Source organism: Giraffa tippelskirchi, chromosome 3 (genome assembly GCF_054371585.1).
Source record: "Giraffa tippelskirchi isolate mGirTip1 chromosome 3, T2T-mGirTip1v1.2.pri, whole genome shotgun sequence".
Lineage (NCBI taxonomy): Eukaryota > Metazoa > Chordata > Mammalia > Artiodactyla > Giraffidae > Giraffa > Giraffa tippelskirchi.
The window spans coordinates 165057683-165083928 of NC_137277.1; the positions used below are offsets into that span (position 1 = coordinate 165057683).

The 26246-nt window shown below is 57.2% G+C and overlaps 2 protein-coding genes across 7 annotated transcripts; one reads left to right on the forward strand and one right to left on the reverse strand.

The window, feature by feature from the left end:
* Positions 1–12: 12 nt before the first annotated feature.
* OBSL1 (obscurin like cytoskeletal adaptor 1) lies at positions 13–21967 on the reverse strand. Of its 6 annotated transcripts, XM_081584294.1 has the most exons (21): positions 20663–21967; positions 18842–19111; positions 18501–18752; positions 18032–18334; positions 17568–17864; positions 15560–15832; positions 14172–14444; positions 13252–13524; positions 8088–8360; positions 7031–7306; positions 6663–6950; positions 6195–6470; positions 5331–5600; positions 4915–5187; positions 3647–3913; positions 2844–2956; positions 2151–2307; positions 1818–1979; positions 1427–1531; positions 851–1120; positions 13–372 (listed from the first exon to the last, which is right to left on the reverse strand). In XM_081584294.1, the coding sequence occupies exons 1-21, from the start codon at positions 21678–21680 to the stop codon at positions 350–352; spliced, it is 5712 nt and encodes a 1903-aa protein (XP_081440420.1). In that variant the 5' UTR covers positions 21681–21967; the 3' UTR covers positions 13–349. The 6 variants fall into 6 exon arrangements, 5 of the variants coding, with proteins under 5 accessions (XP_081440420.1, XP_081440422.1, XP_081440423.1 ...); XM_081584296.1 differs by lacking the exon at positions 6195–6470; XR_014080605.1 differs by lacking the exons at positions 13–372; positions 851–1120; positions 1427–1531; ... (1 more) ...; positions 2151–2307; positions 6195–6470 and having other exon boundaries at positions 3499–3913.
* A 678-nt stretch (positions 21968–22645) lies between these two features.
* On the forward strand, positions 22646–25839 carry INHA (inhibin subunit alpha). Its single transcript, XM_081584300.1, has 2 exons — positions 22646–22993; positions 24866–25839. Exons 1-2 carry the CDS (start codon positions 22729–22731, stop codon positions 25684–25686), a joined length of 1086 nt encoding a protein of 361 aa, XP_081440426.1. The 5' UTR covers positions 22646–22728; the 3' UTR covers positions 25687–25839.
* The last annotated feature ends 407 nt before the right edge of the window (positions 25840–26246 follow it).

Genomic DNA, 26246 nt, shown 5'->3' on the forward strand with positions numbered 1-26246 from the left:
AGAGCCAGGAAAGGAGCTGTACTTCTTTTATTGTCTCCCAACACCTTGGGTCCCCTCCCTCCCTCCCTCCTCCCAGGGTAAGGGCATGTGCCCTCCAGGCTGTCTGAGGGCACCTGCCTGGCCTGGTTCTGGCCTCCTATCTACCTGCAAAGGAATGACTGCGAGTGGGGCTGGGGAGACAGTGTGTACCACATTCCTTTCCCCTGGCAGAGCCTCGGTACCCACACAGGAAGAACTGGGCCCTCACCCTCTGACCCACCCCTTCTAGGCCTGTTAGGGCTGGAGCAGGAGAGTAGGGGTGGTCAGTCAGAGGTGAGGCAAGGCAGGCATCTGAAGGGAACACAGGAATTCAGGTGGAGAGTGGGGCATCTCCTATGTGGAAGAGGAAAGAGATGGGACTAGCTCAGAAGCCCTCTGCCCAGGCCAAGGTGGAGCTCACTGAGATGGGCAGAGGGCAGGAGAGGATGAGGGACAGGTGGGGGGGGGGCACAGACCCGGGGCCAGCAGGTTGGAGGGAGAGGAACTTGCGTACAAATGGGGGTGTTTGGGAGAGATGAACGTGGTCCAGAGGCGGGAGGGAGGGAGGAGAAGCTCAGACAGGAAGGAATGTAGCAAGGTGGGAACAGCTGCCCTGAACCAAGTGATTCCTGTTGACACCACAGGGCTCCCTCCTCTTCTGAGTCCTGGCTGTGTGATCTCCTGCCTCCCCACTCCCCACACATCTCAGAACCAGCTTGCCATCCCAAGTCCTGGAAAACCTGCGGGAGGTGTGTCTCAGCCCACCAGCTCCTAGGAGACCCCTGGCCAGCCGGCTCGCCTCATCGACCTGTGCCCAGTCAGTTTTACTCACCCTCTACCAGCAGCCGTGTGTAGGCGCTGTCTTGGCCAGCCTGGCAGCAGTAGGTGCCCTGATCCTCAGGTCGAACGTCATGGATGACCAGGCTGTGGGTGGGGCCGTGGCTGCGCAGCTGATACTTGTCTCCCGGGCAGAGCTCGGCCCCTTCCCGCAACCAGCACACTTGACCCCCCGGCCGGGACACTGTCACCTCCAGCACCGCCCGGCGACCGACCAGAACCGTCTTCTCGCGAGGGGGCCGGCGGCGCATCTGCAGAGGCAGTGCTGGGGGTGGAGAACGAGGGCTTATTAAGTTAATAGGGACACGCAGGACCCCAGGAAGAGAGACGCATCTTCCCTCCCGCTCTGGCCTCCATTCCTGATCTTAGATCTCTATGCCACCAGTCCATTTCTCTCTACTCTCAACCCAAAGTCTCCTCTTCCCCAGGAAACGCACTGCCCTCTGTGACCCGCCCCCGGAGAGTCTCTCGAGGACGGGGTGGGGAGGCAGGTTTCCTCGCACCAATCGCCAGCCTGCCAGTTCCGGGGGAAACCGTTTTCACTGCTGGTCGTCCCTGCCCCAGGTCTTACCCTCCACCTCCAGTTGAGCCACGGACTGGGCGGGTCCCGCCTGGAAGCGGACCTCACCAGCGTCCTCCGCGCGCAGTTCGCTCAGCACCAGAAAGTGTTTTTTCCCTGGGAGTATAGGAGGCGCTAGCGAGGCCGGAGCCGCCTCTGGGGAGGGTGGAGGGATGAGGGTGGGGCCAGAGTAGGTCCGGGGGAAGAACTGGGATGCCGAGGGGGAAGAGGGGCGGTCCAGGACCCAGGACTCAAGAACTGGAGGTCAGGGAGAGGCAGAGAGACAGCTCCTGGGGCCGCGGGGCGGGACTCATCGGAGCTGGAGGTGGGCCTTAGGGCGGGGTCTGTCTGAGCCGGGGGGTGGGGCAGCGAGGGGGCCAGAGTGGGTAGAGAGTCGGCAGACCTTCCTTTCGGATGCGGACGCGGCCTCCAGGTCTCAGCGGGCGGCCTCCGAGCTCCCAGCTCCCCGCTGTCTCGACCTCCGACACGGTGCACTCGAACGTGGCTCCGTCGCCTTCGCGGGCGCTCACGGACTGCAGCTCAGAGAGGACAGACACCTTGCGCTCTGGGGCGGACCCGGGGGCGTGAGGAGGGCGGGGCGGAGGGGGGGTGGTACCAAGTCCCGCCCACGCCACGCCCCCTCCTTAGAAGCCGCGTAGCAAGTCCCCCAGGAAAGTCCAGTCCGCAGCCCCGGCACCCACAGTAGCGCCCGGCCCGGGCAGCACCTGGTACCCACCGCGCACCACTAGGTGAACGGGCCCAGCTCGGGCCATGCCCACCACGCAGCTGTAGGTCCCTGCGTCCAAGGGGCTGCAGCGCCGCAGCTGGAGAAGGCGGCGCGTGCCGAGGGCCTGGAGCCTGAGCCGAGCGCTGGGGGTGAGCGGCTGCCCATCCTAGGGGCGGGGGTTGCAAAGGGTCGGGGTGAAAACGGCCGGGCACAAGCGGCCCCGGCCCTGGTAGGCGGCGGCGCCCTCTGTTGATACCAAACACTTTGGAGGCACGCTTATGCTACGGCGTAGGGCCCTCCCGCGCCTTCCGGGCCGCGCCAGGAGTCTCATTGGGACGGTGTCACTCTTTGGGGACATTTGGTCTGAGAAGGGGCGCCACGGACGCGGGAAGCCGAGAGTTATGTACCAATCATGTCAGCCATGTGTGTGGATTCTGGAGTCAGGAAACCTGGATTCAAATATGAACTCTTATGTCTGCCCCTGGGCAATACTTCACCCCACTGAACATCAGTCTCCTTAGAGATAACAAGGAGATCATAAGACCTGCCTCGTCGGGCTTGCTATAAGGTTAGAGGCTTAAATGTAAAGTAAACCTTAGCACATGCCAGGCACATGGCTTACTGAGTAGTAGTTCTTTCTGTTGGGGCATTGTTACTGCTCTCATGATGCTGAGGTGGGTTGGGCTGGGGCTGGGCTCTGACCTTCTCCCAGGTGACATCAGCCAAGGTCTGGGAAAGTGCACACTCGAATGTAGCTGGGTCGCCTTCGGTCACTTCAAGGTCCTGGAGCCCCCGCACAATGGTCACTGGGGCCTCTGGGAGTGGGAGGAGGAGGACACTCTTGAACACAGGGGTCACTGATGGGCACATTTAGACAAGGTAATCAACAGAGGCCACCGGTGAGTGGGGGGCATGCTGGGACAAGGAGTCCAAAGGGGATGCTGGTCAGTGGGGGACACAGTGAGATCAGAGGGGTCAACAGGGCAGGAATGGCCAGCTGGGGATGGGTCACATTTAAGGTGGTCAGTGGGGGACATGATGGGGCCAGAGGGGCATGGGAGAAACTAGAGCAGAGATGCCATTGGAGTCACCCATAGGCAGGCATGGTCACACTGGCTGGAATGGACAGGAGATACTGGCCAGTGGGGGACACCACGGGTTCAGAGGAGCAATGAGGAGACCCCAGAGCAGATGTGGTCAGTGGGGAACACACCAGGGCTGCAAGCAAGAGAAGGGGTCACTGAAGCAGAGTTGCCCGTTGAGTCACTCTTTGGCACTGTTGGGGCTTGGTGATTAGAGGGCCACACTCAGGCAGGCAGAGAGAGCTGCAGCAGGCAGGCATGGCCAGTGGGCTCACACGGGCAGGGCAGTCACCAGGGCCACACGTGGCCAGAGTCAGGGCGTCACAGTCTGGTAGGGAGGTCAGTGGTGGCCATGCGTGTAGTGGGGTCAGTAGAATCACACCGGAGCAGTCAGCAGGCAGGCAGCAGTCCTAGAGGCCACACCTCTCACGGTGAGTCTGGCTGCACAGCGCAGTGCATCCGCAGTGAAGGAGATGCAGCCCGAGTCGGCCAGGCCCAGGCCGCTGAGGACCAGGTGGTGAGCGTGGCCCTTGGCCTGTATTTGGCATTTGGGCCCCGGCTGCAGCCGGACTCCACCCCGGGCCCATTCCCCAGTGACCCCCTCCTGGGACAGCTCCAGCTGGAAGGTGGCACTGCCCCCCTCGATGATGGTCACATCCTCCAGAGGTCGAAGCACCCTTAGCTGCTTTGCTAGTGGGGGGAGATGGGGAAAGAGGGGGAAATGAGGGGTCCACATCTGGGTAGGGTTTTTGGGAGCCCCACACACCCCTTGGCCCTGCCTGCCTCTAACCCCTAATCTAGTAAGGCCCTATGAACAAAGTTCAGAACCAGGGAGCCGGAAGAAGGGAGTGAAACCAGCCAGATGTGGGTGGAGAGAGGGGCTTACTGGGGTTAGGAGAGGGGACACATGAAGGGGGTGATGTGTGGTTGGGGGGGTGAGGAGTTGGAGTGAGGGGTGATGTGACACTGGAAGGAGCCCAGAATTTGAAGTAAGACACATCAGGACTAGACCCCAACTCTGCCACATAGTTTGCTATGGAACCTTTGGCAAACTGCTTGAACTCCCTGGGCCTCAGTTTCCCCAACTGTACAAGGTTAACAGCCTTGAGACATGGGTTTGTTGTGACTGAATGAATGAAATAAATCAGAAGAGAATACATATCACCACCAACAACTGTTTACCAAGTTCTGTGTGGGTATTTCTCATATTATCCCGATTAAGATTCTCAAAGGCCCTTTTTTAAAGAAAACTTGGTTCAGAGAGGTTAAGTAATTTGCCTGAGGTCATACAGTTGATAGAGGGCTCCATCTTGGGGGTGGGGGTGCTATTGCGAACCACCCATGCTTCTCAGATGGGCTTGTATATCCTGGGGCAGGTGACTGAAGGATAAATATGGCAAGTCTTTCTGGAGTATAATATTTATGTTTATAGCAAAGCCAACTTGGACATATGAAATGGAAACCAAAATCCACACGGACTTCTATGGTAAATAGAAAACAGTAGAAAAAGAAAAGTTTTGTTTTGGGCAGGCTGCTTCAGGTCGCGCTCCTGGGGGTCAGCCAGGGCTGACCTGCCTTGCTGGCGAGGGGCACTTTGGTGCGGGTGGGGGGCGGTCTGAGGGGCCCTGGGCCTGCCAGGAGAGGCTGCACCGTGGGGAAAGGGAGGCATTAGGAGAGGACGGGGCACTCACGCCTCACGCTGAGCCGGGCCAGGGTGCGATCGTGGTGGCTCTCGCAGCCGTAGGTGCCCTGGTCGGCCAGCACAACTCCGTGGATGAAGAGGCGGTAGACGTGGCCGTCCTGGGCCATGGACAGGCGGGAGTCAGGGGGTAGGGGCGCCCCACCTCGCACCCAGCGCACGGCCCCTGCCGCCCCCACGCGGCCGGTCTCCACTTCGAGGCACACATCCTGGCCTTCCTCCGCCCGCATGTCCTGCAGCCGCCGCAGGAACAGCAGCTCCGTTTCTGGGCAGGAAGAGAGAGTGGACCATGGAGCCTGGTGGGCAGAGCCCCAGCTCCCTCTTCTCAGGGATTGGTCTCCTGCCAGGGCTGGGGCTGGGAGAACAGGTTCAGGAACAGGACTTGTTTCATCTCCATCAGGACCGAACCTCGAACGTGCAGCCGGGCACTCGTGGACGTGCCCCCGGCTCGGGCAGTCACGGTCCCCGCGTCCTCGAGCCGGCAGCTTCGCACGGTCAGCGTGCGGCTTGACCCATTCTGGGTGGTCTCTAGCTGGGGCCCTGGAGTGACAGTGACCCCACTGCGCAGCCAAGTGATGTCGGCATCTGGTGGGGAGACTTCACACCGGAACGTGGCGTCATCCCCCTCGTGGACGGTGAGCGGTGTCAGCTCCGAGACCAGCTTCACCAGTGGTGGTTCTGGGGGAGGTGGGATCAGACAGTGAGGTGGGCTGGGTCTTTCTACCGCCCTCCTCCTCAGCCCCTCCTCATCCCCAGTAACAGGCCCTCATCCCCCAGTTATTAAACAGAATCTTCCCGAGGACCAGCTGTGTGTCAGTCATGAGCTGTTTTGAAGGACAGGATGTCAACTCCCTGCCCGCCACTCCTCACCACCTCGTCTCCATGCTGACTGGGCACCCACTTCTCTGACTCCCTAATAATGACAGATCATTTAGGATGGACCCTGTTGATCTCATTTAACTGTCCCAACAGCCCTATAGGACAAACGCTATCCTCCCCCTTGGGACTCGGGGCTCAGACACTTTAAGCAACTTGCCAGTGTGTCACACAACTACTGGAAAGGAGATTCGAGATTGGAACCTGGGGGGTTGACTCCAGAGCCCTCTGCCCCTCCTTTCTGAGGATTCCTGGAAAGGGGAGCCCTGAGCCCTCATCCACAGGATAGCTGTGCATGCAGTGGTGGGCAGCAAGGTGGGTGGGGGTGAATGGTGGGGGGCATGAGGCCCTTGGTGGGAGGCCGGGGCCCCAGGGGAGTGAGGCAGGCACTGTTACCTTCCACGCTGACGAGGAAGATGCGGCTGTCCTGGGGCGTGTCGCACAGGTACTCCCCAGCGTCCCTGCTCCGTGCCCCCCGCACCCGCAGCACCTGCCTTGCCCCGTCCTGCTCCAGCTGCACCCGCCCCTGGCTGGCCAGGCGCTCCCCGTCCTTGTACCAGCGCACAGGGCCCCCCGGCCCGGAGAGGCACACCACCAGCTCTAGGTCCCCGCCTGGGGTGCTGCGAACCCTCGTCTGGGCTGCCTCAGGGGCCACCACCCGCACAGGGGGCTCTGTGGGGTCAGGGCTGGGGGTCATTGGGAGGGAATGGCTCAAGGGCTGGGGAGAAGGGTGGTGGGAGACCAGATGGGGAGAGGGACTGAGAGCTGTGGGGCAGGGGCTGGGGGCTGGGTGCACTAGAGAGGAGGAAGACTCAAGGGTTTAGGGGCAAGACTCTCAGGTTTCCTGCCTGGGACTATACTCACCAGCCACTTGGACGGTGAAGCTGAGGCTGGGGGCCTCTGGTGCTGCCCCACACTGGCAGGTGTAGAGGCCTGCATGGGCTGGGTCTGCAGCCCGGATGCAGAGGACGCGGCGGGGTCCTTCAGCTCGGAGCTCCAGGCCCTCGCCTGCCTGCACCGGCTTCCCGTTATGGCTCCAGAAGACCAGGGCACCAGCCCTGGACAGTTCACAGCTCAGCACCACCGGCTCCCCGGGGGCCACGCAGAGCGGGCCAGGGGCTGCCTCTGGGGCAAGGAACTGGACAGGGGGCTCTGGACAGAGAGTGGGTGTGTCAGCTCAGTGATGTCCCCTGCCCCCGCCTCCCAGACCCGGGCTGGCCAGGAGCACCCACCAGCCAGGCTGACATTGAAGGTGACGGCTTCATCGCGAGTCTCACACACATACTCCCCGGCGTCCTCGGGCTGGGCGTGGGGCAGGGTCAGGGTGCGGGTGGGCCCCTCGGCACCCAGCTGCAGGGCATCTGATGCTTCCACCTCCAGCCCATCCTTGTACCAGCGCACCTGAGACCCAGCCGGGGCCACCTCACAGCGCAGCTCCACGCGCCCCGGAGCCCTGAACTGCAGGTCCAGGGAGCGGGCTGCTGGGTGCACAATCCTCTCTGGAGGGGCTGGTGGGTGAAGAGAAAGAGAGGCGGGTGGGCTTGGCCTCTACCTGCCTGACCACTGGCTTCTCAATCCTCTCCCTTTGTAGAGCAGCTCTTGGGAAATGGTACCACCTACAATCTGTGGGCACCTACTGTGTGCCAGGCGTCATGCTAAGGACACTACAGTTCTTTTCTCAGCTACTCCTGACACTCTCTATTGCTGGCTTCACTTTACAGATGAGGACCTGAAGCCTCTTTACAGGGAACTGACTTGGCCCAGGGTTGCCTGGACAGAAAGAGGTAGATCCACACTCACAGATCTATCTAACCCCAATGCACAGCCCTCCCTACCCCCCATTTCCTGTCCCTTTTCCCTACTTTGCCTCCGATGAACTGATCACCACTTGAAAAACCACCTGTTTCCCTTATTTGCTGTCTGTCTGCTCTCATAAGAAGGCAAGCTCTATAAAGACAGGTTTTCTCTCCTTGGTTCATTACCAAATCCCTCAGCATCAGAACAATGCTGAGCAGATCAGTGTTTGTTGAATACACGAGTGAATGAGCACTCCCAATTGCTGGGCTCTCTCCACCAGGCCTCTGGCCACTGTCCCGACCTGGTTTGGGCAACTCAGGGCTCTCTGATGGCTGAGAATGAGGAGGCTGGGAGAGGAGGGCAGGCTGGACAGGGGGAGAGTTGTGTGTGGCACACGGGGGCCCCGAAGGTGCAGGAACTGGGAGGGGTGGGTGTCTGTCCCTCAGCCTCCTGCCTCTCTTCCTCCCCAGGGGGGTCTTGGAGACTGCCCACCTGTGACGGTGACAGTGAAGAAGGCTGAGTCGTCTCCGGCGTCGCATACGAACTCGCCGCCGTCCTGGGGCTGGGCGGCGGGCAGCACCAGGCGACGGCGAGGCCCGTCGCTCTCCAGCACCAGGGCCTCACTCTCCTCCACCTCCAGCCCATCCTTGTACCAGCGCACTGGGGCGTCCTCCCGAGACAGCTCACACATCAGCACCACACACTCCAAGCTCACGGCCACCAAGGTCACCTCATCCCGGGGGTATAGGATGCGCACTGGGGGTTCTGCAGAGTAGGGACAACCACAGGCTGTCACAGATGCAACTTCAGCCTCCCTGGAGCCGTCTGGCAACATGAAGTCCTGGTCACCCAAATCATTAAGAGTGATAAGGATAGTAACAGGTCCAAAATCTGTTCTCTGAAATCCCTGGGGCCACAAGTGTTACAGAATCCAGAATGCTTCCAATTCTAGAAATGGTGCATTTATCATATAGCACATACTCCCCCTCAGCCCCCACTGTGGGACCCCCCATAATCAATCATATTAACATCTCTGCAGTGTAACATAGGAGATACACCCTAAGCAGGATAATTTAAAAATGCAAATAGCTTCAGAGTTAAGCTCAGGTTTTATGGAAATAACTTTTAATACCAAACATACAAAAAGCCTTTGGATCTTAAGTGGGTTTTTTTTTTTCGGTTTCAGGATTGTGGATAAGGGATGGTAGATCTTTAATAGTATTGGTAAGTACTTATATATCGCTTGCTAAAGTTCCAGGACAATTGTAAGCACTTTATACTCTGATAGCAATCCTAGGGAGTAGGTAGTGTTTTATACTAATTTCCCAGACGAAGAAACTGAGGCACAGAGTGGTTAAGCAACTTCCTTATGGTCACAGTTGGCTACACTTACCCTAGGGCAGAAGGAAAAACCACCATTCAATAAAGGGAAGCTCCTTATTGCAAAATTCAGACTTAAATTGAAGAAAGTAGGGAAAGCCACTAGAACATTCAGTTATGACCTAAATCAAATCCCTTATGATTATACAGTGGAAGTGAGAAATAGATTCAAGGGATTAGATCTGATAGAGTGCCTGAAGAATTATGGACAGAGGTTTGCAGTACTGTACAGGAGGCAGTGATCAAGACCATCCCCAAGAAAAAGAAATACAAAAAGACAAAATGGTTGTCTGAGAAGGCCTTACAAATAGCTGAGAAAAGAAGAAAAAGCGAAAGGAGAAAAGGAAAGATATACCCATTTGAATACAGAGTTCCAAAGAATAGCAAGGAGAGATAAGAAAGCCTTCCTCAGTGATCAGTGCAAAGAAATAGAGGAAAACAACAGAATGGGAAAGACTAGAGATCTCTTCAAGAAAATTAGAGATACCAAGAGAACTTTTCATGCAAAGATGGGCACAATAAAGGACAGAAATGGTATGGACCTAACAGAAGCAGAAGATATTAAGAAGAGGTGACAAGAATACACAGAAGAAAAATCTTCATGACCCAGATAACCACAATGGTGTGATCATTCGCCTAGAGTCAGACATCCTGGAATGCGAAGTCAAGTGGGCCTCAGGAAGCATCACTATGAACAAAGCTAGTGGAGGTGATGGAATCCAGTTGAGCTATTTCAAATCCTAAAAGATGATGCTATGAAAGTGCTGCACTCAATATGCCAGCAAATTTGCAAAACTCAGCAGTGGCCATAGGACTGGAAAAGGTCAGTTTTCATTCCAATCCCAAAGAAAGGCAAAGCCAAAGAATGTTCAAACTATTCCATAATTGCATTCATCTCATAGGCTAGTAAAGTAATGCTCAAAATTCTGCAAGCCAGGCTTCAACAGTACGTGAACTGTAAAATTCCAGATGTTCAAGCAGAGGAACTAGAGATCAAATTACCAACATCTGTTGGATCATTGAAAAAGCAAGAGAGTTCCAGAAAACATATAATTTTGCTTTATTGACTACGCCAAAGCTTTTGACTGTGTGGATCACAACAAACTGTGGAAAATTCTTAAAGAGATGGGAATACCAGACCACCTTACCTGTTTCCTGAGAAATCTGTCTGCAGGTCACGAAGCAATAGTTAAAACTGGACATGAAACAACAGACTGGTTCCATATTGGGAAAGGAGTACATCAAGGCTGTATATTGTCATCCTGCTTATTTAACTTATATGCAGAGTACATCATGCGAAATGCCAGGCTGGATAAAGCACAAGCTGGAATCAAGATTGCCAGGAGAAACATCAATAACCTCAGATATGCAGATGACACCACCCTTATGGCAGGAAGAGAAGAAGAACTAAAGAGCCTCTTGATGAAAGTGAAAGAAGACAGTGAAAAGCATTCAGAAAACTAAGATCATGGCATCTGGACCCATCACTTCATGGCAAATAGATGGGGAAACAGTGGAAACAGTAGGAGACTTTATTTTTTTGGGCTCCAAAATCACTGCAGATGGTGACTGAGTCATGAAATTAAAAGACGCTTACTCTTTAAAGAAAAGTTATGACCAACCTAGACAGCATATTAAAAAGCAGAGACATTACTTTGTCGACAAAGGTCTGTCTAGTCAAAGCTATGGTTTTTCCAGTAGTCATGTATGGATGTGAGAGTTGGACTATAAAGAAAGCTGAGCACCAAAGAATTGATGCTTTTGAACTGTGGTGTTGGAGAAGACTCTTGAGAGTTCCTTGGAGAGCAAGGAAATCCAACCAGTCAATCCCAAAGGAAATCAGTCCTGAATATTCATTGGAAGGACTGATGCTGAAGCTGAAACTCCAATACTTTGGCCACCTGATGCGAAGAACTGACTCATTTGAAAAGACCCCCTGATGCTAGGCAAGATTGAAGGCGGGAGGAGAAGGGGATGACAGAGGATGAGATGGTTGGATGGCATCACTGACTCGATGGACATGAGTTTAGAGCAAGCTCCGGGAGTTGGTGATGAACCGGGAAGCCTGGCGTGCTGAAGTCCATGGGGTCACAGAGTCAGATACAACTGAGCGACTGAACTGAACTGACAGACTCTGCCAGCAGTGGTAGGGATTCCAAGCTAAGGCTTGTAAGAAACTCAGTAATGAATTTGCATCTCTGCCTAAGTCCCCTGGGGATGTTAAATGCTGATTCGAGTTCATCTCTAACTGCTCTGGAGTGGTCAGCCTTTCACAGAAAGGAGCCATGTCAATGTGGGAGGTGACCAGGGCACTGAGCGCCGGCCTGCTCAGGCATCTACGCATCTTGGAGGTCTCCCAGAATCGTCTCTAAGACACGGAAGTGCTCCTTCAGCATTCAGCCCCCTTGTGGCTGACTGGGGAGCTGCTAGCTTCCCGGTCTAGGTCTTTGCAGTGGGGAGTATGGGCAGACATACACACATCCAGCTCCATCCACATCCTACCAGTACACATCCAGCTCTTGCCTCTGCCTCCCTAACTGGGCTTGTTCTAAGAGTCTATAGGATGCAGGTTGGTTCTCTGGGCCTAGCAGCACCATGAGATGTCAGAGTGTGGCTGCCTGAGTGATGGAGGCAGTGGTGTGAGGATGGCATGCAGCCATGGGACTGGGGAGCCTGCACGGCTGTGGGACCTCAGCTTGGCATCGGACCTGGTTCTCCTGGTCCACAGCCAAGGTGGTGTGTTGTGCAAACTTCCCAGGAAGAATCTGGTGTTTTGTGGGGAGGCCAATTATGGGCTGGAATGTGTGTGTCTGCAGCCACAATGTCTGGCCAGGGCTTGGGGTGGGAGAGGTTGAAGGGACCCACTACAGGACAGAATCTGTGCAGAAAGGCCTTTTTTGGCTTTGTGGCTTGTGTGTTTCAGGCTGTCCTATCTGGGGTGCAGGGAGTTGGGGGGCCCTAAGTAGCTCAAATCTAGGCTGAAGCCTTGTTTCTAGAGCAGGGGGGAGGGCAACCAGAAGGTGCCGGCATCGGGATGGTCGCTCCAGTGCAGCCAGTGGGTTCTTCAGTGTCACCCAGAGCCGCCTGGGTTTTACACTCCCCGCCCCGCTCAGGTACACACTGGGATCAGCGCTATGAGCTGCAGCCCCAGAGTTTCCAGCAATGAACCATCACTTCCATAATCATCCTGTGCCTTCCCGCTTTGAACATTCACCTCTGATTTTCAGTCCAAACCCAGGCCCCCACTTAGCTAACTCAGCCCCTGCTTCAAATATCTGCTCTGAAGCCACTTCCTGCCCGCTAGCCAACTAGGTTAGCAGCCCCCAGCCCTGAGCTCTCACTGCACCTTACTGCGACACTCCCTCTAAGACTTAAGGTGTCTGGCTTTCCTGCCAGGCTATGCACTCCCAGAGGGATGCACGTGTGTCTGCGAGCTACTGAGTGTCCAGAGCCCGGCCCAGGACTGGCTCCTGCGGGTGGCACGGTGACTCTCCCCAAGGCCCTCCCTGACCTCCTGTCCGGCTCTCTTGAGCCCTCATCCCTCCACGGCACTTGTCATGAAGTGTCACCGTACATTTATTTGCGTGTTTATTGGTTAAACACAGGGGTCGCAAACTCAAATGCCCACGGGGGCCAGGCTGAAGCAGTCTAGGAAGAGGAGCAAAAAAGAACAGTGGGTGGCGGGGGTGGGTGTGAGACAGAGGAATGTGGGCCCCAAATTATGGGGGCAGCTGCTACTCAGCGCCAGCTGTTCGTCGCCAAGGGGGGAAGCGGGACCAGAGGCGCCGGGTCTTCGGCTTTTTCAAGAGGATGCATAACTCCGGGTTGTTATTGGAACTGTCCTGACTTTGGTATGACTCTGCAGGCCAAACACAACACACCTGTGGGCTGTATGGGGCCCGAGGGACTGCCGGTTTGCGACCCCTGGTTAACAGCTGCACCACCCCCACCCAGCTAGACCGGCAGCCGTCTGAGAGTAGGGACCTTATCTGTAATAAGCATCAGCGACCCACAGCATCTGGCCCAGTGTCTGACACATACAAAGTGCTCAGTGGAGCACAGCTATTCCTAGCCTTGGGTGCCGGGGAAGAGCCTGCTTCCTCCAACAGGGACCCTGGGGTCTTCTGGGCAGGGACCACCCCCCCCCACCACCGGTTCATGCACCCGCAGCCCCCTCTCCCCCTCCCCAATGTGCTAGCTAGGGGCTCTGTGGCCAGCTCCCCAGGAGCTCAGGGCCGTCCTCTGGTGACCCTGGGGGTGGGGGGTAGACCCACACCTGTGACGGTGACCGTGAACGAGGCGGATTCGTCATCGATTTCACACAAGTACTCGCCCGAGTCCTCCAGCTGAACAGCGGGCAGCACCAGGCGGCGCACCGTGTCCTCCTTCTGCAGGAGCAGCGCGGGACTCTCCACCACCTCCTCACCGTCCTTGGTCCAGCGCACCTCGGCCCAGGGCCGGCACAGCTCGCAGGTCAGTACCACGCGCTCCAGGCGCACGGCCGCCACATACACCTTGCCGCTGGGGTACACGATCCACGAGGAGACATCTGCAGGACACGACACAGCCGTAGCTGGGCATCTGGGGCCGGGGCCGAGGTGCCCAGCCACCTTGCCCGGTCCATGCCTGTTTCCTACTCCCAGAAAGTGGGCTGCATGTTGAAGAAGAGGGTCTTCCCTTGGACCAGGGCTCACAGCGGCTCAGACAGTTACTCACAGCTGGAGACATGACCACGGTCATCAAAGCACAACAGGTGGCACAGTGGGGGCCGTGGTGTCAGCCTCGCCTGTGGAAACTCTCTCCATCTCTGGGTAGGGACAGGGCTATATGAAGGGTGAGGTTGGGGAGAGGAGGGTTGGGTGCCCAGATGGAGCTCGGGTCTCCCACAGGAGACCTTTGACCCCTCTAGTGCTTGGGTCTCCTCACCCCACACTACTATCCCTAAGGCTCCCCTTGGAGGGCTTTCAGGAGAACAGAGAAGGCGGGCTTCCCTGTGCCATGTATCTATGACTAGTGCGCTTATGACAATGCATTTTCTGCAGTGGCTAAACCTCAGCATGCAGACCATGGGTTGGGGGGAAAGGGTGAGGTGTGATCGGCTGGTGGGGGTTGGGAATGGTGGCCCAGGAGTGTGTTGGCTGTCCAGGCGGGAGCAGGACACAGCTGCCCCATCCCATGGCCCGCCTGGAGCCCCACCTGTGATGGTCACGGTGAAGTAGGCGCGTTCGTCCCCAGCGACGCACTGGAACTCGCCCCCGACAGAAGGCTGGGCGGAAGGCAGCACGAGACGGTGGTGGGGCCCTTCACTCTCCAGCAGCACGAAGTCACTCTCCTCTACCTCCTGCCCGTCCTTGAACCAGTGCACAGGGGCGTCCTCCCGGTCCACCTCACAGGTCAGCATGACACACTCGGAGGTTATGGCGTGCACAAACACGTGCTCCCGGGGGGCCACGATGTGCACTGGGGGGTCTGGGGGGAGCAGAGATGGGGTCACACCAACACACCCACACATGGAACACCTGAGTCCACGGTGGCTGGGAAGAGCGCGTATTCTGGAGCAATGACGTGGAGTACTAAGGAGTGGTGGGTGAGGCGTCACAGGTCAGTTATCGCCAATCCTGTGGACAGGCCTGTGAGTCCCCAGAGGATCTGAGGGTGATGGGTGGGGACACAGGGGGCCTTTGTCTAGGCTGAGAGGAGGTCACTGCTTGCTGCTGCTTTTACCAGGAGGCCTCCAGTGGGTTGGCCCCAGGACAGGGAGGAGGTGGGAGGTGGAAATGACTCAGTGCTGTCACCTTGGGGCAATACCCCCTACAGGTAGTGAGTTCCCCATCACAGGGCACATTCAGGCAGGGGCAGAAGACCTGGCAATGGGACCATGACAGGATTTCCACTCAAAGTGAGAAGACTGAGCTGGCTCAATGGTTCCAGAGTTGTCCTCCTAGAGTGGATCTCAAAGCTCTGTCCTGGATATTCTGGCTCTGGAGGCCTGGGGTGGGGGTGGGGGGTGGGGAGGGGCTATGCACTAATAACAGATTTCCAGGGTGTCTCTGAGCAGCCAGAACATAGACTGGCTTCCAAGAACATCTGGACCACTGCGCCTAAAGCTTTCCTTTGACCCTGACCTCCTGTGGCGTGGGATAAGCAGTCCTGGGTGTGAACCCAGCTAGGGTAGTTGCTGGCTGTGTGATTGTGAGCAAGTTGTATAACCCCTCTGAGTCTCAGCTACTTCATCCGTGAATGGAGATATACTGGCCCTCATGTAGCCTTGAATGTTGAATGAAAGTGTACATTTCAAGTATCTAGCACAGGGCTTGGCTAGCAGATACCTAACAAATGTTAGCTCCCACCTCCCCCTTCATTGATTTGAGGTCCCCTCACATCCTTCCCAGCAGAGGGTACATGAGGGCCAAGTGTGCTGGAGGGTGGTGTGGGGGCAGTGTGATCTGCAAACATGTCCCCTGGCCCCCTAGGCCCTCCCTGGAAGGGACCCTCAAGCGGGCAGAGCAGGGGGTGGGGTAGGATGGGCACAGCCCTCCAGGTCAGCCTCGGCTGGGAGAGCCCAGGCCGCCTCGGTCCCTGACCTCGGACGGTGATGCTGAAGAAGGCTGAGACGCCTTCCGTCCTGCACTCGAACTCGCCGCTGTCCTGGACCTGGGCCTCGGGCAGGATCAGGCGGTGTTTGCGCCCGTCCATCTTCACCACCAGTGACTCGCTCTCCTCCACCTGCTCCCCATCCTTGTACCAGCTCGCTGGGAAGTCCACCCGGGAGAGCTCACAGGTCAGTACCACCCGATCCGAGGTCGTGAAGGTCAGCGACACCTTGTCCTGGGGGCTCAGGATGTGCACAGGGCTCTCTGTGTGGGGAGAGGTGTGGTCATGGGTAGCGCCCTGGTCATGCTCTGCTTACCCAGTGAGCACCCCAACTGTGGGCCACGTGCTGGGGGAGGGGGCTGGGCACATCAGGCCAGATGACTGTTGTGATGCATTTGTTGGTTTTAAAAATTCGTTTTGGGCTCACATACCAATTCTCAAGAGCAGTGGTTTCAGTGTGCATAAGAATTCCCAGAGAGCCTGCTGAAAATGCAGATTCCTAGGCTTTGCTCCTCCCCCCGCCCCAGCATGCAAGGGTCAAAGAATCTGCATTATAAACCAGCCCTCAGCATGACTCTGATGTTGGTGAAAGTGTTAGTCACTCAGCCTTGTCTGATTCTTTGCAACCCCATGGACTGTAGCCTCTCTCCATGGAATTCTCCAGGAAAGAATGCTGGAGTGGGTTGCCATTCCCTTCTCCAAGGGATCTTCCTGACCCAGGGATCGAATCCAGGTCTCCAGTATTGAGAGCAGATTCTTTACCGCCTGAATCACCACGGAAGCCCAATGTTAGTGAAAGAAAGTGAAAGTGAAAGTATTAGTTGCTCAGTTGTGTGTCTGACTCTTTGAGACCCCATGGACTATAGCTTGCCAGGCTAATCTGTCCATGGAATTCTCCACGCAATAAGGAGTGGGTTGCTAATTCTTTCTCCAGGAGTTCTTCCCAACCTAGGGATTGAACCCAAGTCTCCTGCATTGCAGGTAGATTCTTTACCATCTGAACCTGGGTTGTATTTTAGTAATGCTGCTCTCTTTGTGGTTGTTTCTTACTTTGTCCTCCTCCTGGGCTGCTACTGGCTAACCGCCTCCAGGCCCTGTACATGGACACTGAGGAATTCTGTGACTGCCCTTACAAATTCCAGCAATCGTGCAATAGCAAATGCCAGTGCATTCCCTGAACTTTCAGACTCCTGCCAAGACCTGTCATCCTCAGGGAGGCCTCATTCCCTCTCTTCTCCTCTTTCCTCAGGGTGGCAGAGTGTGATACTGCAGCCAGACAGCCTGCATTCATAATCCAGCACTAGCACTCATGTTTTGTGACTTTGGGCAAATCACTGAACCTCTCTGTGTCTGTTTCCCCATCTGTAAAATGGGATGACAAAAGAACACATCCTGTAGGGCTGTTGAGATGTCTGTGATAACTAATATATGTAAAGCGATTATGATTGTGCCTGGCACACAGGAAGTGACTCTGATAGTGTTAGCCATCACACAGTAGGGCAGGAAGTGGTCAGGGACTAGGGGCCAAGGTCTGTGTCTTTAAGATGACAAACATGACAGAATTCTGCAAACCACAAAGTACCCCTAGAGAATTTGGATACGATGCTGGTGAAGATAACAAGGGGTCTCCTATATAGGCTTCTCTGGTGGCTCAGATGGTAAAGAATCTGCCTGCAATGCAGGAGACTTGGGTTTGATCCCTGGGTTGGGAAGATCCCCTGGAGGAAAGCATGGCAGCCCACACCAGTATTCTTGCCTGGAGAATCCCCATGGACAGAGGAGTCTGTTATGGTCGCAGAGAGTCGGACATGACTGAGCGACTAAGCACGAGTTGAAACTGGACTTCTGGATCACTGAGCACTCTATCTGAGCTCACCTGGGATGCTCCTGACTCCTGGCCCAGATGTGAGAAGCACGAATAGCGGTGTGCCTCATTTTGCTAACGGGACTTCTATGTCTTGACCCTATCTGCCCACCGTGGTCCCCACCAGTACCAACCTTGGATGGCGAGGGCAGCCGAGTCCTGCACACCTGGGCAGCTGAAGCCGATCAGGGCCCCGCTGTCCTGATGCCGGACAGCCTGCAGGATGAGCCTGTGCTGCAGGCCATGCTGTTCCATCCGGTACCGCAGGGGCCCGGGCCCCACCTGGCCCTCTGGCTGGTTACTCTTGAGCTCTTCCCCGTTAAGGAACCAGGTGCCCTGGATGACAGTGGAGAGATCCAGGGAGAAGACGGCGTCTTCCCCGTCATACACCTGCACATCCTCCAAACCAGCCACCAGGCGAGCTGTGGGCACTGAGATGGGGACAGAGTGCGGCCATCAGAACCAGGAGGGTGGCAGAGGGCAGAGACTGGCAGGTAGATGGCATATAACAAGGGAGGGGAGGGCAGGGGAAGGGTAATGGGGAGGGCACAACTTGAGGTACAGCCACTGACAGCCTTGGCTGACAGGACCGACTCACCCAGGTGAGCAGACCCATGGAACACCACGTGGGGGCTGCGGCCGTGTTCGCTGACGGTGCAGACTCGGAAGCGGTAGTCGCCCTCAGTCGGCACGCAGTCCCCGGGCACCTCCACGGCCCCGGCTTTCTCAATGCTGAAGCACTGTACCCAGTCTTCCGAGCCCACCTCCTGCCGCTCCAGCCGGTAGATGAAGGGGGTCTCGGGGGTGGGGTCTGGAGGCTTCCAGGTGAGCAGGACCGTGTTCCTGTGGCCCTTGAACATCTCGGCCAACACTGGGGGTCCCGGGGGATTGTGCTTGAGGCCTAAGACAGAGGCAGGGTTTGCATCCGAGCCCCGTTCCAGCCTCCCACAGCCCTGTGACCTAAAGTCAAGTTTGCCAACCCAGACTCTGTCATCTGGTCACCCTCCTGCCCTGACCAGTTGTGTCCAGCCCTTGAGGAGGCTGCCTAGGGGCTTTGGGGCCCTCACATTTCACTCTGAGCAGAGTGGTGGTCCGGGAGTTGCCCAGACTGAAGGTGACCTCCCCGGCATCTTCTCGGGTGACCCCTGGAAGGACCAGGGCGTGCATGTGGCCCGAGCTACTCTGGCAGGTGGCCGGCAGGTCCTCCCCGTCGCGGCTCCAGCGTCCCTCCACTCCGCCCTCACGGGTCTCCACCAGCAGCACCGCGTTTTCGCCCTCAAAAACGTCGAGCTTCCGGGGCAGCCGCTTCAGGATGGGCCCTGAGACACGGATGGGAGATTATCAGCCCGTGTTCTGGGCACCGGCCTGCCTCGGTCTCCGCCTCCCCACTCCCCACCGGCCAGCCGACCTTTGACCGTCACGTTGGCCACGGTGCGCACCCGGCCACGCATCTCGCACAGGTAGACGCCGTCGTCGTCTGCCTTCAGCCTGTGGATGATGAGGCGGCGGACCGTGCCCTCCTCGATCTGCTCGTATTTGCGGCAGGGCAGCAGCCGCTGGTCCTCGCGGAACCAGGCGGTGGGAATGCGCGAGTTGGGGACTTTACACTCCAGTACCGCAATTCCATGCTCCCGGCCCTCCACGTCCTGTAACGGCCTCGAGAAGCGGAGGCGGGGCTCTGTGGAGAAGGGAGAGACCAGAGAACAGAGAAGGCTCTGGAGAGGGCCTCAACGGGGAGAAAGACCCTCCTCCGTCACCTACTGCCTAAACCCACGGTAGTTCGGGCCATTTGCTCTTGTCCCAGAACTAGAGGGTGTTGTATAATCAGAGAAACCCTCAGAAGGGAAGTCAGACGACTCGAATTCTCGTTGACCCTAACACATCACCTTGACCAAGGCCATTTTCACGATGCTGGGCCGCAGTTTTTTTATTTGTAAAGCTGAGAAAGGGATGGAAAGGCTTGGGGCCGTATCAGGGATTTTCAAAATGTTCTGTGGGGCCCCTCATGGGCACCACACACAATTCTGCAAGGGTGTGAGTTGAACTTCATTTTGAAAGTACTTCAACCACTTTTAAAACTGCATTTTACAAAAAGAAAGCATGATGACAGAAATGGCCGGTGGGGTCACTTGGGCTGCTGGGGAACACGTCTGTCTTGTCACTTGGCGCTGGGAATCTCGGCCTTCGTCCTGGGCTTTTCTGTCCTCAGGGGGTGAGAGTTCAGCTCCGCCCGGCCGGTTTGTGCACATCAAAATGTACCCAAGAGGCCACCACCCGTGGTACAGGTGCCACATGCTTGACTGCGTGCCAGGCTGGACTCGGGAGATTTGCCAACTATTTTTCCTCTGAGGGAAAGAGTTGGGTAATAACTAGTGAAGGTATTATGCCGTGAGTTGTGATGAACTCCTGTTATGGGCAGCTTTAACTTCCAATGTGAATTTGGTGTGTTTTTCACCCCTGACTTTTCTATTTATGAGCAATGTAAGCATTTATTAAATACCGTTGGGGGCTCAACTTTGAAATATAAATTTCCTCTCCTTCACCTTCTTCTTGCAAACCTGGAGAGCAGTCTAATGACAGAATAGTCAAAAATTGGGGGGGATTTTTTTTTGCCCTCAAGTTTTCTCCCTTTGGTGTGAATCAGGAGCTTGTCAGTGTGACACCTGAAGCTACGCTTTCTCCATGGGGCTCAAAAGCTAGAGCCAGTTATGAATGGTTAAAATGTGTGTGCTTAATAAGACAGATCCCTTGTTCTCACTGACTGACTTTATAAATACGTGTTACAAATTTGGATTTAGAAATTTACACCCATAAAATGATCCTTTTATATAATATACTGGGGCCCCACTGGGGTTTCCATTGAGGGGTGGGTGGTGAAATAAAAAAGAGGCTGAAAAACACTGAACTACAAGAGTTGTAGGTCCCTCTGGGTCAATCATTCAATCATTCCTTAAAGCCCTTTATGGAAGACTGGTTTTCCACCATCTACCTCAGAATCATTTGGAGAGCTTGCTAAGAAGTTCCTGGAGCGGGTACCTACCTTGGAGACGTACTAAACCCGAAACCCTGGGGGATGGGAGGGAGGGAGGTGGGAAATGGCATTTTAATATTCAGCCTCCCTTACTCCTCGCTGTCTTCTTAGGCGCTGAGTGGGGCTGAAGTCAGGGGCGTCAGGGAGGGCGCTGGAGGTCCCTCCCCAGGCCCCGGCCGCCCGGGGGCGCCGTGGTACCTTTGACGTGCAGCTGCACGGCACTGAGCGTCTGGCCCGCCGAATTGCGCGCGGCGCACACGTAGAGCCCGCGGTCCTTGGCCTGGCAGTACAGCACCTTGAGCACGAAGCCGCCGTCTCGGTCGCGGTACATGAGGCGGCGGCGATCGGGGAGCAGCGGGCGGCTCTCCCAGTGCCATTCGATCTCGGGCTCCGGTTTGCCCATCACGTAGCAGCGGAACTTTGCGTGCTTGCCCTCGTTCACCCAGAACGTCTTGGGCGCGCACTTGAGCGGCTCCACTACGGGCGTGGGGGCCTCGTCGGGGTCCTCGGGCGGGCTCTCGGGGGGCTGGTGCACCTGTAGCAGCGCCCCGGCCCGCGCGTGGCCGTGCGCGTTGCGGGCGTGGCACACGTAGACGCCCGAGTCGGGCAGCCGAGCCGCCAGGATGCGAAGCGCCAGGCTCGCGCTCGCGCCCGCGCGGCCCTCGGCTCGGCCCGGCTCGAGGCAGAAGTGGCTGCTGTCCCACACTTCGTCCAGCGCCATCCCATCCTTCTCCCAGTAGAGCGTGGGCGCGGGGAGGCCCCCCACCTGGCACTCCAGCACCACCTCCGCCCCCCGCAGCACCCACTGGGACCGGGGCCCCGTCAGGAACACCGGGGCGCCCTCTCCGGCTCCGGGCGGCGGCAGCGGGCGCTCGGCGAGCTGGGGCTCGGGCTCAGGGGCCGGCGGCTCCAGCACCGTGACGGCAGCCGCCGCGTAGGCCTCTCCGGCCGAGTTGCGGGCGCGGCACACGTAGACCCCAGCGTCGGTGGGCAGCGCGCCGCTCAGCAGCAGGCCGTGCTCGGCGCCGTCCACCGGGAAGCTCAGGCGATCAGAGGCCGCCAGCTGCTGCCCGCCCTTCTCCCACACGACAGTGGGCGGCGGCTCACCCAGCACCACGCACTTGAGCTCGGCCTCCGCGCCACTTACCACCCGCACGGGCCGCGGGAAGCGCAGGAAGCACGGGGGGCTCCCCTGATCCCCGGAGCCCGCCTTCATCGCGGCGGCGCGAGGGCAGGCCGGGAGCGGCGGCGGGAGCCCGGGAGGCGGGGCGCGTCCGGGGACTGGGCGGCGGGACCCGTGGGGCTCTCTGCTGGCCGCCCGCTCCCGGCTCGCCTCCTTACCCTCCGCCCGGAGCTGCGGCTCGGCGGCGGCGGCGGCGGCGATTCCCCGGCCGGGGGCCCAGGGCTCAGTGGGGAGTCCTTCCTGTTTGCCTCTCCAGCGAGGGGCCCCGCAGCCTCCCCTGCCTGCGGCCTGGCTTCCTGCTCCGGAGAGCCGGCCTTCCCAGCCCCCTCCCACAGCCAGGGCCTCTTTCCCCTCCTCCCTCCCACCTCCAGCCGCCAGGTCCCCAGCAGTCCGCCAGGATCGGGCCTGAGTGACAGAGAAGCCTGCAGCTGCCAATCCCAAAAATATTCTCTGATGACACAGCTGGAGGACAAGAGCCCAGACCGGCTACTCCAGGCTAAGTTTAGAGCAGGCAGGACCCCTGCCCCCCGCCCTAACCCCAGTTCTAGCCCCTGCCCCCGGCCCTTCCCCCCAGGACTGGCCCAGCAGCTGCTGGGTTGAAAGGGGCCCCAGAGGCTGCGAGGGGCTGGCCTGCTCTGTCTCCCTGACAAATAACGCTTTTTAGAGCTGGCAGACCCCCAGTTAACAGGCTCCTGGCCCATCTGGTGTCACTTCTGTGCTGGGTGCTGGGTTGTGACTGTGTGTGTGTGTGTGTGTGTGTGTGTGTAGGGCGAGGGGTGTATGTGTGGTTTAGGTCACTTGGGGTGAAAGCCCTCTCCAGCCCCTCCCCCACATTCCTGGCGGGAGTGGGAGATAAGGCTCAGGGCCACAGACATCTGCGTCAGAGATAGGAGGTCTCAATGCCATGGGCAGGGGCAACTCGACTGCAGGGCGTGGGAAGGGCTGGGGAAGACTGGGGTGAGAAGGGTAGAAGAGGGCGGTGGTGGGATGGGGAGGGTGGAGTGGGGAGGCCCTGGGCAGACCCTGGCAGAAGGGGCACAGGGCAGCGTTTGGGTTCCCGGTGGGCAGGGCCAGGTGAGCTATGTGGCTTCAGCTGCTCCTCTTGCTGCTGGCCCCTCAGGGCGGGCATGGCTGTCATGGGCCAGAGCTGGACCGGGAACTCGTCCTGGCCAAGGTGAGGGCCCTGTTCCTGGATGCCTTGGGGCCCCCGCCACCGGTGACTGGGGAAGGTGGAGATCCTGGAGTCAGGCGTCTGCCCCGAAGGCATGCCGTGGGGGGCTTCATGCGCAGGGGCTCTGAGCCCGAGGACCAAGATGTCTCCCAGGCCATCCTTTTTCCGGCTGCAGGTAATGAGGGTGGTGTACTGGCACCTTGACTCTGACAAAGAGTGTGGTGTAGCCTGGGCTCAGGAGCTAGGCAGGTCTGAGGTTGAATCCCAGACCTGATACTCAACTGACTTTGCGATAATGGACCAGTTACTAAACCTTCCTGAACCTTCCTTATCTGTGAAAAGCGCCATAATGCCTGCCTCTCAGGATTGAGTGAGATGGTATATCCAGAGTGCCCGGTTCATAGGAGCCATTTGGGAGATAGTTGTCTGGGAGGCCAAGCGTCTCTAGGGACAGAGATATCTGGGCGTGGGCCCCTTCCTGCCATCTTTCCTCCTACCTTTGCTTTTGTTCCCTGCTCTGAACACTGTTTCTTTAGCCCCAGATAGCTGAGACTTGAGAAGATATCAGGGATTTGGGAGAACAGTTAGTTGGGAAACTAACCTACCTTCTCTTGAATTCCCTTCTCATCTCCCCCATCTCATCTGAGTCAGTTGCACTGACTCAGTGAGTAAAGCCCTCCTCTGGCTGGACCTTCTTGTAATCTGGCTCACTTTTCTCTCCGAGAGGATGCCCTGCCTCCCTGTGCTTCACGACCCAGGCAGCACAGTGAGTGTGGCTTTAGGATCAGGCAGAATCCCAGCCTGGGCACTTAGTTTAATGGCTTTTCATCTTTCTAACCTTTAGTTTTCCCTGGTAGCTCAGATGGTTAAACATTTGTCTGCAATGTGGCAGACCCAGGTTCGATCCCTGGGTTGGGAAGATCCCCTGCAGAAGGGAATGGCAACCCACTCCAGTATTCTTGCCTGGAGAATCCCGTGGACAGAGGAGCCTGGTGGGCCATGGGGTCACAAAGAGTCAGACATGACTGAGCGACTAACACTTCTCATCTGCAAAATGCATCAGTTGTTGTGAGGTTTATAATGAGATGTTCCACATAACAGTACAGCCCCAGTGGCTAGTTTTTTAACTCGTGCTGGTTTGTGACTGTTTGATGCAGTCTATACACCTGTCAGGGTAAGGATGCCAACTGCATTTTCTTAGAAAGCACTGTCCTTGATTCTGAGCTGAATCCTTTCTCCTCCCCATCCCCTTCCTCCTCCTTCTTGGTGTTAACCTTTTTAAAGTGGAATTATTTTAAAGGATTTCTCATGCAGTATTTCTGACATGAGTAATATAACAAATGCCTGTGTACACAGTATTCAAGGTACCATTTCATAGTATCAGATAAACAAAAATTTAAATAGAAACTAACAGTTCTAAGCAATGGTGAAGGGAGAGAGTGCAGGGCATCTTACACATCACTGATGGGAATATTAATTGGTAAAACCACTTCAGAGAAAAGTTGGCAGTGGCTGGCATTTTTGAAGTCTTTTAATGCTGAAGCAACACATGGAGATTTTCCTAAAGGAAATCAGTCCTGAATATTCATTGGAAGGACTGATGCTGAAGCTGAAACTCCAATACTTTGGCTACCTGATGTGAAGAATTGACTCATTTGAAAAGACCCTGATGCTGGGAAAGATTGAGGGCAAGAGGAGAAGGTGATGACGGAGGATGAGATGGTTAGATGGCATCACCGACACAATGGACATGGGTTTGGGTAAACTCCAGGAGCTGGTGATGGACAGGGAGGCCTGGCATGCTGCAGTTCATGGGGTCGCAAAGAGTAAGACACGACTGAGCGACTGAACTGAAGGGAACTGAACACGTTGGGGGGGGTGCTCTGTCAGTTGCCCGAAGATTGGGGAGGGTCCTGGCCTCTGGCAGAGCGCTCCGCGTGGTGCCTGGCAGGCTCATGAGTGGCAGCCAGATCCCTCCTGCTGAGGGGGAGGGGTCCCAGGTTTTGCTGGTGGGGGCTGCCCTCTCCCTTCCCTCTGCCCCCTGCAGGTGCCAGCTGTGGAGATGAGCCAGATGCTGGAGAGGCTGAGGAGGGCCTCTTCACGTACGTGTTCCGGCCATCCCAGCACACACGCAGCCGCCAGGTGACTTCGGCCCAGCTGTGGTTCCACACGGGACTGGACAGACAGGAGACCGCTGCCGCCAATAGCTCTGAGCCCCTTCTCGGCCTGCTGGTACTGACATCCGGGGGTCCCACGTCTGTGCCCATGTCGCTGGGCCAGGCACCCCCTCACTGGGCTGTCCTACACTTGGCCACCTCCGCCTTTCCTCTGCTGACCCATCCTGTCCTGGTGCTCCTGCTGCGTTGTCCTCTCTGTTCCTGCTCCGCCCGGCCCGAGGCCACCCCCTTTCTGGTGGCCCACACACGGGCCAGGCCACCCAGTGGAGGGGAGAGGGCTCGGCGCTCCACGCCCCCGCTGCCTTGGCCTTGGTCTCCCGCTGCGCTGCGCCTGCTGCAGAGGCCTCCAGAAGAGCCCGCTGCCCTTGCCGACTGCCACAGAACCGCCCTCAATATCTCCTTCCAGGAGCTGGGCTGGGACCGCTGGATCGTGCACCCTCCCAGTTTCATCTTCCACTACTGTCACGGGGGGTGTGGGCTGCCCATCCCACAGGACCTGCCCCTGCCGGTCCCCGGGGTGCTCCCTACCCCTGTCCAGCCCCTCTCTCTTGTGCCAGGGGCCCAGCCCTGTTGTGCTGCCCTCCCGGGGACCATGAGGCCCCTACATGTCCGCACCACCTCGGATGGAGGTTACTCTTTTAAGTATGAGATGGTGCCTAACCTTCTCACGCAGCACTGTGCTTGCATCTAAGGGAATCCCGCTGATGCCCGAGCCCCAATGGTCACCAGCCTGGAGGAAGGGCAGGCTGCCCACTCCCTCCCTCCTCTCTGCCCGGAGGCTCCCCTCTCCCCATTCCTGCCCGTTTTACAAGGAACGTGACAATAAATGACATAGTGCATATGACTTGGCGTGTCTTCTCAGGCTTCTCTGATAAGTGTGTTTGTTGGGGTGAGGTCGGGGCCCCGGGAGCATGGGATTGTGGGGTCTCAGGTCACTTAGCCTCACTTGATCTAGGAGATGGGGGTCTGCCAGCTGTAATTGGATGTGTATCTGGTGGGAGGCTACCATGCTTGGGGAGGACAAATAGGTGCTGTTAGCTCAGGAAAGCAACTCTGGAGCCAGAACTGGCTCTCACACAAGTTGGCCCTGATGTATCGAATGGGTGGTCTGCCATGCACACCTCATAGTGCCTACACCCAAGTGCCATAACCACCCCCACTCTGCCCTAGCTGACGGACACCTAGCTCAAGGTCAGGTGATTTATAGACTGGCCAGAGATCATGGCTTTTGGGGCCCCACTGAGACAGATG